Raw genomic sequence first — 11,178 nt, 5'->3', positions numbered from 1 at the left:
CAGCTGTATGACACTGGGACCGAGGGAGAGGCCAAGAGAGGCAGGAAGAGCTGGCAAAGAAGTGACAGAAGCGATAAGGAGACCGAACCACCGAGGGGAGGAGGGGGAGCCGTCTTGACATCAGCGCCCGTGAGCTCTGCCCTGCGCCCCGCCCCATGCAGTTCCCCATGGGCCCCGCCTGCATCTTCTTGAGGAAGGGCATCGCTGAGAAGCAGCGGGTGAGGCGGGGATGGAGGGCGGGCAGGGCACAGGGAGCTGGGGCGTGGGTGCTGTGGGACAGGGCCACAGTCGGGGAGAACGTGAGCTGAGAAGGTGGCATGCCACGGAGCTCAGTGGGGACACGTGGGCAAAGCGGGAAGTCAGGAGCAAAAGCGGGGAGATGAAGGAGGAGAAAAAGGGGAAACGGGGATGATGTCGCTATTGACCATCATCACGTTTTTCCACGGACACCTGTCCTGGTGGCGATGACGACGGAGAGGGTAACGGTAGCTGCCACTTATTAAGCCACTGCTGCGTGCGCAGCTCCGTGCAGAGGGCTTTGCATTCCGAATGCCAGTCCTCGGAACGACTCGCAAGGGTGGGAACACTGCCCTTCGCATTTGACGGATGAGGGGGCTGAGGCTCTGAGTCGCGAAGTCCCTTCCTTTAAGCTTGTACAATCGGTAAGGGGCAGGGCCAGTTCTGCTGGATGCCAGTGGGCACGCTTCTAATTCCTAGGCTTTAAATCACCCCAAAAAATAGAAGAAAAAGAGGGAAGGGGTTTAGAGGCTAGGGAACGCGAGAGGCTCAGGGAGAGGTCCTAGAATAAAGAGACATAACAAGTGAAAGAGGCCGAGGCTGGGAACCGTCAGGGTGACATGCCTCGTAGCGGAGCCGTCGGACCCTCCAGTGTGTCCAGGAGTGAGTGGCAGCAACGGTGACTGGAAATTCTTAGAAGTCTTAGGAACTGATCTTGCTGGCTCTGATCACCGTGCCTCGATGCCACCGAACGCTGGTCCCAAGCGACGGGATTCTCGCTCTCAGCAGAAAGGGCGGAGGCGGTGGGCAGAGTGGGTGGGGTGTAGGGGAAAGAAGTCCGACCTGAGTGTCAGGAGCCCCGAATTCAAATCCAGGTGCTGTGCCACCTGAGGGGACTGATTTCGTGTCTCTGCCTTGGGAGGGGATCTGCCCCCGGTAAACTGTGTGACCTCGGGCAGGTTCCTTGACCTCTCTGTCCCTCGGCTTCCTCTCACATGAGACGGGGATGATACGCGGATCGGCCTCGCAGAGCAGTTCTGAGGTTTAAACGCTCGTGGCAGCTGCCCCTGGCACGGTGGCACGGGGGTCTTTTTGAGAAAGGCAGGGGAGAAACCACAATCTAGGGATGGGAGGGAGGGAACCAGAGGGGTGAAGAAGAGGGCGGGAAGCACGTAACAGTGGTGCGGGAGGGAGTCGGGAGGCGGGAGGAGGGTGGACGGAGCGGGAACGGGCGGGGGAACAGGAAAGGGCAGCGTGGAAGTGTGTTGGGAGAGCTGGGCGCGGAATCCCTGACCCTCTCTCCAGCTCCCTCTTCCTTTCGTTCCTCTCCAGGAAAGACCGCTGGGACAAGATGAGATCGAAGGTAACGCGCTCCCTCCCAGACGCCCCCACAGCGCCCCCCACTCGCCTCCTGCTCTCTGTCCCTTTGTGCATTTCGGTGGCAGGTCCTTCACGTAAAAATTTTACATCGCTCTCTCTTTCCACTCAACCGTGATTTTGTGGGACCTTTTCTCATGGCAGCGGGGGTATCCCCAAAAGTACTTAGAAGGCATGCCCATCCCCAAGTGTCTTGGAGACCCCAGAGTGACACATGAGCTTTAGAATGAATCAAAAACTGTTGGGTTTTTTTGATGGTTTCAAAGTTTCCCATAACATCACCCAGGAGCTGGAAGGACTTCGGTGCTGCCGTTCAGAGGTATCAGGAATCATACCTCTTGCTAACACATTTTTTAAATTGTGTTCCCCTTCAAAAAGTCTCTAGCATGTGCCTCATTGATGGTTTCAAGGGATGCCACTCTTCCTCATTGGCTATTTCAGGTTCCCCCAAAGTTCTTCCCTCTTGACTTTCAGAGCTCCGGGAGGCATTCCTTGAGTTCGACAAAGACCGAGATGGGTTCATCTCTTGTAAGGATTTGGGAAACCTCATGAGGACAATGGGTTACATGCCCACAGAGATGGAACTGACCGAACTGGGCCAGCAAATCCGCATGAACTGTGAGGCTGGGGGTGGGAATGGGAGGAATGAATGGGGTCAGGGGTGGGCTAAGCATGGAATTAGGAAGGATCTGGAGGTTGAGAGTAAAGTTGGAGATAAGGGAGAGGGTAAGAGGGCCTAGAAGTCTGGGAGGAAACAGTTTGGACTATACTTAGGCATTTGAAGTGGTTAAAAGCATGACTTTTAGAAATAGATTTTGGTTCAATTCGCAGTTTTGTTATTTATTATTTGTGGTCATTTTGAAAAGTGGAATTAACCTCCACTCTTGAGCGTCAATTTTCCCCATTCATCAAGTGAAAATGATATCCTTCCTTACTCTGTGGGATTGTAGAAAGGAAGGGATAAAGATGCTAATGAAGGCAAAGTCTTAGCCTCTAGTAAACACTTATTAAATGTAGGTTATTACTATCGCCACTAAGATTCATTAATGGCACATAAGACTGCATTTGATGCTAGAAAAAAACTTGGACTTGGAGCTAATGTTGATAAATGGTGTTGCAAAATGGATGGGTATTTTTAGATGGTGACCAGAGCTGATTTTGAGATGGAAGCTGGGATTAAATTGCTATTGGATTTGTTTCTGGGCATGTTACTGAGTAAACAAGGTCGAATTCAAGGACATGATGGTATTCACATCTGGAAGAGACTTTGGGGTTTATTTAATTCATACTCTGGCTTCTACGGATGTACGAATGAGGGAACGTGGATCTGAACCAATTAAGTAAGAGATTTGCTCCAGGTCACACAGACAGTTAATTACTTCTGTCCATCAACTCCTATTCAAATTGGGGACCAGAGGGCTTGAGCTGACTGAGAGAGAAAGCTCTCAGGAGGCAGAGAGATCGGAGCAGATCTATTTCTTGAACGGACTTGAGGGTGGGTGAGGTGTGGAGGGTTGGGGAAACAGACTCTCACTAGACCTTCCTTTTCTTCCCTCAGTGGGTGGCCGTGTAGACTTTGACGACTTTGTGGAGCTGATGACCCCAAAATTGCTTGCAGAAACAGCTGGGATGATCGGCGTCCAGGAGATGCGAGATGCCTTCAAGGAAGTGAGTTTCATAATGCTGGAAGTGCTTAAAGGAGATGCCAGAGGTCAATGATTAGTCATCAGTCATGAATAGGACACACCCAAACCGTGTTTTTTCTAGCTGTGGTGGGCTTTATAGGGAAGGAAAATCACATGTCCCAAGCACATGCAGTGGATACATCCCTCTACCTATTTTATCTAATGTAACCCTCACAAATGTTTTTAGTATATGTGCTGCTGAAGTAAGCACATAACCCTCATAAATAAGAGTATGAGCCAGTAGTCACTTATCCTCATCAGATATATGAGGAAACAGAGGCTCGTGGAAATGACAAATCTTATCTGAGATCCTGCAATCTCCAAAAGACATGAGGACCTCGAAGCTTCATGCCTGCGATGGGAAGAAGGAATCCAAAAATTTGAGGTCCCAGAAAGTGACTCAAAGAGGTCATGTGGTTTAACCCACTTGTAGAGATGCTTAAAAAACGAGACTCAGGGAGGGGTGGGGGCTGGCTGGATTCACTTCCATCCCCTGGTAAAAAGATTTCCTCACTCAGAGAGCTTTCGATTATGAGACAAAAACAAAGAGTAGTGTAGAATGTGCAAGGAAAGACTCTACTGCCAGGCAAAAGTGGGTTCGAAATGCAAGGAGATCCCCACGCATTGGCTGTGGGACCATCTCTCTAGAGCTGCAGCATCCACCAGAACGTCCTGTGGTCACAGAAATGCTTCATCCCAGACAGTAGCCGCCAGCCCCTCGTGGCTGTCAAGCCCTTGTGTGATGGAGGAACCGAATTAATTGTATCTCATTTTGATTAATTTTACTTAAGTTTATGTAATTTCCATTTATAATCAGTTGACTAGCAATTCAATTGCTTTCCATTTAAAAGCCAATACTTGATGCAATGATTTTTGGAATGACTTGGGTATGCAAGTTTCACTTTTTTGAGTAATAATTATATCCTGCTCTGTGACAATCCTCATGCAGGCTGAGGAAGAGCTAGAAGCCCAGGTGCTTGGTGAGGTGTGAGCTGGGGAGAGCAGTGTGAAGTAAACAAGGTCTCAGAGCTGCCGAAGGCAGATCCCGGCCACGTGCACATTGTGTGTCATGGGGCAGCATCAGGAGTTTATTCTGAATGGGGTAGGAAGCCATGGAGTATTTTAAGCAAGGGACTGACGAGGTCTGATTTGTTTTCAATCAAATGTGGCTGTGAATCCTGGTGCGTGGATAACGGGCCGTGGACATGGGAGCCAGAGGATGAATTAGGAGGCTGTCACGATAATCAAAACCAGAGATGACTGTGACTTGAGCTGGGTTAGTGTCTGCGTGGCTGGAGAAGGGTATCGGCTCCCGATATATTTTGCAGGTGGAGCCTATGAGACTTTCCAGTAGATTGATTCAGGGTATGCAGCATACAGGTTTGCAGGTAGTTCGTTAATTCAACAACTATTTATCCAGTGTCTACCATGTGGAAGGCACTGAGCTGGAGCAGTGAACGAGGCAGTCAACATGACACGCCTTCAAGGAGCTGACGTTCTCATGGGTGGTACACAAAAGCTCTTAGTCTGAGTCACAGTAAGTGATTAATAAATGCCATTGTTGTTATTATCGTTATTATTATTGTCCCCATCGTTGCTAACATGGCCGACCCTTGAACAACACGGGTTGGAGATGTGTGGGTCCACTTGAGTTTTTTCCAGTAAACACATTGGAAAATTGTTCGGAGATGTGTAACAATTCGCCAGACCACACGGCTGATCCTTAGGGTTTTTCTTCATCACGTTTTCTTTCCTCTAGTCTTACTGTATTGTGAGACTGTGATATAGAATTCAGGTGACACACAAAATATGTGTCAACTGAGAGTTCCTATTATCAATAAGGCTTCCCATTAGCAGTTAAGTTCTGCAGGTGTCAAAAGATATAGGTGGATTTTCAACCGTGTGGGGGTCGATGCCCTTAGCTGCCGTATTGGTCAAGGCCACCCGTATTTCTCCCTTCTGCCCTTAACAGTTTGACACCAATGGAGACGGAGAGATCACCCTGGGAGAGTTGCAGCAGGCCATGCAAAGGCTTCTGGGAGAGAAGCTCACACCCCGGGAGATCTCCGAGGTTGTCCGTGAGGCTGACGTGAATGGAGATGGCACCGTTGACTTTGAAGGTGGCAACTCCAGCCCCGATACCCTGTGTAATTCCCCAAGTCGGCCCTTCCTTCCCACTCCTCCCCCAGTTTGAGGCTGGGTGGCGGGTGTTGGAAGTGTTTTTGTGGCGTCCCTTCCTGCCCGTGTCGTTTCAGGGAGCTCGGTGTCTCTTACCTCTCCTTGTTTCTATACTTGGCTGCTCCTTGGACCACTCTGTCCCCATTGCTAGTCAAGCTCAGGCAGGACTTACTTCCACCTACCCCCGCCCCTTCTTGTCCCCTGGTACCTTCATTATAGGAACAAAACGTCCCCTCAGAAGGCTAGGAGACTGGCTCATAGCTGGAATCCTCTGGGGTCAGATTCATGGAGTTCAAGTTCAGGATCATCTCCTGTGGCCTTCTCCTGGTCACTTATTTGAGTTAATGGTCCGTTTTCACATCTGTGAAATTGGGGTAATAATGGCACCTTTCTGCCCAAGTTTTGAAGACGACTTAAAGAAATCATGCACCAAGCTCCCTTCCCTGTCATCACTCACGCCGACGTTCCCGCCTGGAACACCCTGGCCAACTCTTAGTTATGCAGGGTGTCCCCCACCTCTTATACTGGGCTTGGCGTCCTTCTTTGTGACCCCATAGCACCCACGCATGCTCTGGCAGCAGCCCTGGTCCATGACATTAGCCAGCAGACATGGGTTTGTAGCCTGTTCCCTTCCGAGATCATGCACGCCATCTTTCATCACTAAATCCCTGATTCCTAGCCCAGAGCTCAGCACGTAAGCAACTGGGTAAATCAAGACTGGAGTCCCGCGTGGCTGGGCGCGGAGATCATTTCTGGGGGAGATATAGATAGGATAGGTCAAGCTTGAATTGTGATGCTCTCTGGTTCAAATATCTCAGTATTGAACTGCTGCCTGAAGACCAAGGTCTAAAATTCTTAGTCTGACGTTCAAGATCATCCATGATCCAATAACCCACCCTGCCCCCCAACCCCAGCTGTGTCTTCTACAACCACCGTCTGATTTGTTATGTTCTGGCACACATTTGATACGTGCTCTGCATTCTCCAACCTCTGTCCCTTTCTGCCTGGTGTACCTTCCACTTACCCCACTCTCTCGTGTCATTGATGCCTTCCCACATCTTATCCGTCCCTTGAGAATTCACCCCATGTAACCATTGCTAAGAAACATCCTTTTAGTACACTTGAAAACTCTATAATTTTATTAACCAATGTCACATCAATAATTTTAATTAAAAAAAAAAAAAAAAAAAGAACTTCCTTTCACCACGGTGTATGGGTCCCAGCCGGGAAGTCTCACAGATATACTTTGTCACTGAGGCACGGCTGCGACTTAGCAAATGTTCGCTGGATGCCTACTCATCCAGCCAGGCTCAGATGTGCAGTGAGCCTTGCCTCAGGCCCACCACAGGCAACGGCAGGGGACAGACAGACTGACCTCCAGACCTGGGTGGGGCCAGCAAGTTCATCTAGAATCACAGGAAAGTTAGGTACAACCTGCATTCATTCCAGGTTTTGCCACTCATGTGACCTCAGGCACATTTAGTCAACCTTGCTGGCCTCAGTTTGCTTATCTGTAAAATGGTGCTTATCCCTCCAGGACCAGCTGGAAAGATGAAATCAGATACCCGTAATTACTATTTATTTAACACTTACTATGTCTTATAGGCATTATATTGTTCGACCATCTTAAGAACCATACAAGGTAAATCCCCATTTGTAGATAAAGGAAGACATAGAGGGAGCAATGAATTTCCCAAAGGTCACCAGGGTTTTCTGACACATAGTAAGGACTCAAAAAAGTCACGTCGGCTGCTCTTACAAACAAATGCCTCACCAGGGACTTTTCTCTGCAGAGTTTGTGAAGATGATGTCTCGCTGAGAAGGTCCTGGAAGCCCGAGTCACTCCCCGCCCGGGCAACGTGGATAGAGCACTCGAGGAGGACTGAATCCCTCAGGAGGGCCGGGGAGGGTGCGCGGTGACCAGACTGAAAAGCCACGGCTTTGCCCTGATTGGGTGGGGGAGAAGCCACATCGCTGGGACTAGATAAAGAAAGAAGAACCTAGGTGTGGCAACGTGACTGGACTAGCGTCCCATTACCGCTCCGGACGTCCCAGAGACAAGTGACATCTCGCGACTTCACGTAACCCTAAGTCCCTATGTCCTGCCAGGCTCTTCCCCAGCTTCATCTCGGGTCAAAATAGTCTTTTCTCCTGTTAGACTCAGAATGTTCGGCACATAATCCGCCCTTCCCACTCCACCGGCTTCAAACCCCTCCGGTTCCTTCTCTCGTAAGAGGCGGGCACGCCAATAACACAACGAGGCACGGCGTTTTTGATGAGACTGGACTTGGAGACAGTTCATTAAAGATGGTTTTGAGAATGTGTATTTATCTCCAAACTCATCAAATTGGTTTCGTGTGTCTATCATACTGCAATTTAAAAAAAAATTTTTTTAAGCTATTAAACTCCTTGCAAGCCAAGAGGGAAAAAGGAAGGAAGGAAAGAAGGAAGGAAGGAAGGAAGGAAGGAAGGAAGGAAGGAAGGAAGGAAGGAAGGAAGGAAGGAAGGAAGGGAAAGAGAGAGAGAGAGAGAGAGAAGAGGAGAGGAGGGGAGGGGAGGGGAAGAGAGGAGAAAAAAGAAAAAAGAAAAGAAAAGAAAAAAGAAAAATAGAAAAAGAAAAGAAAGAAAGGCAAGAGCATATGCTTACTCCCTTTTCTTGATTTCCTGGAAGTACAGTCTGCTCCTTTTTCTCTGGCCTTCTGCTTCCTTTTCCTTGTGTAAGATACTCAGGCCACCGAATTAAATCACAAATCTGGATTATCGAGGTTTAGGGTGAGCTGATCCCCAGGGAATTAATCCCCAGTAAAATGTCATCTTTCAGAGAGGCAGAGACAGAGACAGAGAGAAAGAGAACTGTACATTCCTCCTCACCTCTTCTCATGAGTGGGACGCCAGTATCACAGAGGTCCTCAGGCCGTCAGGCTGAGCCCTCCTGCAAGGTTCTCGCACTTTGAGCTCTGTGGAGGAGCTGGACAGAGCAGCTCAGGAGCCTCACTTTCATGAAATTTAAATGTAAAAAAGATGGAACCGGCATCATGTATTTCCTAACCCCTTGCCGTGGCCACTCTTCTGCCATTCTTCATTGTCCCGAGACCATTTTATTTCGAGCTTCCTACCCTGCCTTCCTTTCTTCCTTTCCCCACGCTTCCTCCCCTCCTCCACCCTTCATCTATCCAATAGCAATGTCTGAAGGTTCGTCATGTGCAAGGCTCCCTTCCGAGCCTGGGGCTGGAACAGTGAAGAAAACAGACCAACACCCCAGACCCCAGAAGCTTCCGTTACGATGCGGATGACGCAGCCACGGAACGAAATAAATGAGCAAATGTAATCACATTTAAAACATGATAAGGTGGTAAGAGATACGGGGAGAAATGGAGCAGAAAAGGGGCTGGAGGCATCGTGGGAGTGGGTGGGTTCCTCACCCCACAGGGACATCGGGGCTCTTACTGTGCCCAGGGGTGTATCTGGGAACAGTGTCCGGGACATGGTGTAAGGTGAGTACAAAGGCCCTGAGGCAGGGGAGTGGCTGGAGTGTTGGAAGAACGGCAAAGAGTCCAGGGTGGCTGGAGGGGGGTGGGCGGTCAGGGGTCAGGGAGGACCAGGGTTTGCATCATGCCAGTCCATGAGGATTCTGCAGGGCTTCGAGCGGAGGACTGATATAATCCAGGTCGCCTTTCAAAGGATGGCTTCGGCCTCCTCCTGTCTCACCTCCATCCCACCCCATCGGTACACTCACCACCCTACACGCCTCATCGGGGCATCCCCTAACCCCGTTGGGATCATATTTGCCGAGGCCCTGCTACGTGTCTGCTGGTGCCCTTGGTAAGGGACCTCGAGCGATAATGGGGTACTTGACCTCGAGGGGCTTATCATCTAGAGCCACACAATTCAATAGGCTTTTTCTTCCGCGATGATGGGAATGTTCTAGATCTGTGCCGTGCATTATGGCAGCAACACGCCACATTCGGGTATCACATGGTAAATGTGGTAAGCGAGGCCGGGAAGCTGGATTTGGGTTTATTTTTATTAGGCTAATCACATTTCATTTGTACCTTACCGAGCTCGTGAATTACTTCAGTTACACTTAAACAACCCAGTGTGGGCAGCACCTACTGCATCGGACAGCACGTGTCTGTGCTATAAGCCTGGGATTATTCTGGCTCCTGGAGACAGCCCAGCGATAAGATCTTTGTTTTCCTGGAGCTTCTCATCCAGGGTGAGGGGAAAAGGAAAAATGGCTTCAGAGACGCTTAGATCGGGATGGGTGCTCCGAAGAAGATAACACGGAGCGTCAGTGAGCTAGGGGGAGAGGTGGCCAGGGGTGGCTGAATCAGGGCATTTGGTGGACAGGCTGTCTCACGTCGGGGTCCCAGAGCGTCTGCTCTGTGGGGCGAAGATGAATAGAGGGACGTTTATTAAGCAGTGTCCTCAGGACCAGCACCTGGAGAAGGAGCTAGCATCGGGCAGAGGGGGAAGTTGAACTGAGCGGAGCACAAGTTCAATAACATCGGCCAAACCCACAGGGGCCCTTGACACAGCTCTTGCTTGAAATGGCCGGATTTTCAAACCTGCCATCCGTCCGTCCCTGCCTATTATGCAGTGGCCTGGGGAGGGCGTGGCCTTGGGTGACAGAGGCCACTGTGCAGCTGAGGACAGCTCTGATCTGGAACCAGCCACAGAAGGCTGGCTGCAGACAGCACTCGCTGGAGCTGGGCATGCCCTTGGCCGAAGGGGTGTCTAGGGGTCACATCTCACACTCTGTCACGGGGCATTTTGACGAGACCCAGTGCAGAGACTGACAGGAGCAGAGCGGACACCCTGGGACCCCGACATGAGGCCAGGCGCCCGGGCCCCAGTGACTCGGTGGGTTCAAGGAACATGGTAACAGCTCAGCTCGGGTGTAAAGCAGAGGTCGAAATGGAGATGAGAGGAGGCTCTCAACAAGGGACGTTGCGGGGTCTGGGGACCAGAGAACTGTGCTTCCTGTGGCGTTTCTGTGTGTCATTGAGTGAGGACTTATCCTCTGGCCGCTCAGACCTGAAGCGGGAAAGATCCACTGTCAAATCCTCAGGCTTCTCCCGTGTCTATGAAACATCATCCTAATCTGACAATCGGATTGGTACTGAATGAGGCTGGAAGGCTAAAATCTCTTCCCGATGTCTGGCTGAAGTGACGGATAGCGGCGGAAGGACGAGGGGAGGGGGAGGGCGACGGGGGACAGGAAGGGGGACAACATGAGGTTGCATCTGGGCTCATGGGAAACAGATTCCGTGATCAGGCAGTGATGTCTGTCACGGCTACAGGGAAAGAATCATCAAGGCAGCCTTGCGGTGCATTTTTTACTCTCCGTTTACTTAGTGATTTATTTATTAATGATTTAATGGGTACTTACGAACGCTCCACCCAAATCCGTGATTCTCCAGAAAGAGACAGCAGGCTGCGGTTACTTTCGGGGGTCCCTGGGCTGACCGTCTGATCTCCCCACCCCCGGACACCCCAGCCCAATCGCCAGTGTTCCGTTCACACATCTGGACCCCTCGCCATATCCCTTTGGGCTCCTTTCTTGGTGGCTGTCCTTCCCAAGGGGTTAAGCGAGGCGGTGGACAAGGTATTTCTAAAGGTGATTATCTAAGCTCGGAAGACGAGACACCACGGTCCTCCTCCGGAGCTTTGTCTCCTCGCCTTGAAAATGAGGCCGAAA

At 50.4% G+C, this 11,178-nt stretch overlaps 1 protein-coding gene across 2 annotated transcripts; it reads left to right on the top strand.

Annotated features, from left to right (window-relative positions):
* On the top strand, window positions 1–7,761 carry CABP5 (calcium binding protein 5). Of its 2 annotated transcripts, XM_016155425.2 has the most exons (6): window positions 1–218; window positions 1,570–1,600; window positions 2,089–2,232; window positions 3,173–3,282; window positions 5,272–5,419; window positions 7,271–7,761. In XM_016155425.2, the coding sequence occupies exons 1-6, from the start codon at window positions 156–158 to the stop codon at window positions 7,294–7,296; spliced, it is 522 nt and encodes a 173-aa protein (XP_016010911.1). In that variant the 5' UTR covers window positions 1–155; the 3' UTR covers window positions 7,297–7,761. The 2 variants fall into 2 exon arrangements, with proteins under 2 accessions (XP_016010911.1, XP_016010910.1); XM_016155424.1 differs by lacking the exon at window positions 7,271–7,761 and having other exon boundaries at window positions 136–218; window positions 5,272–5,520.
* The last annotated feature ends 3,417 nt before the right edge of the window (window positions 7,762–11,178 follow it).

Source organism: Rousettus aegyptiacus, unplaced genomic scaffold, assembly GCF_014176215.1.
Source record: "Rousettus aegyptiacus isolate mRouAeg1 unplaced genomic scaffold, mRouAeg1.p scaffold_m13_p_14, whole genome shotgun sequence".
Taxonomy (NCBI): Eukaryota; Metazoa; Chordata; class Mammalia; order Chiroptera; family Pteropodidae; genus Rousettus; species Rousettus aegyptiacus.
The sequence above is the reverse complement of the archived record's forward strand: the minus strand, read 5'-3'. Positions and strand labels throughout refer to the sequence as shown.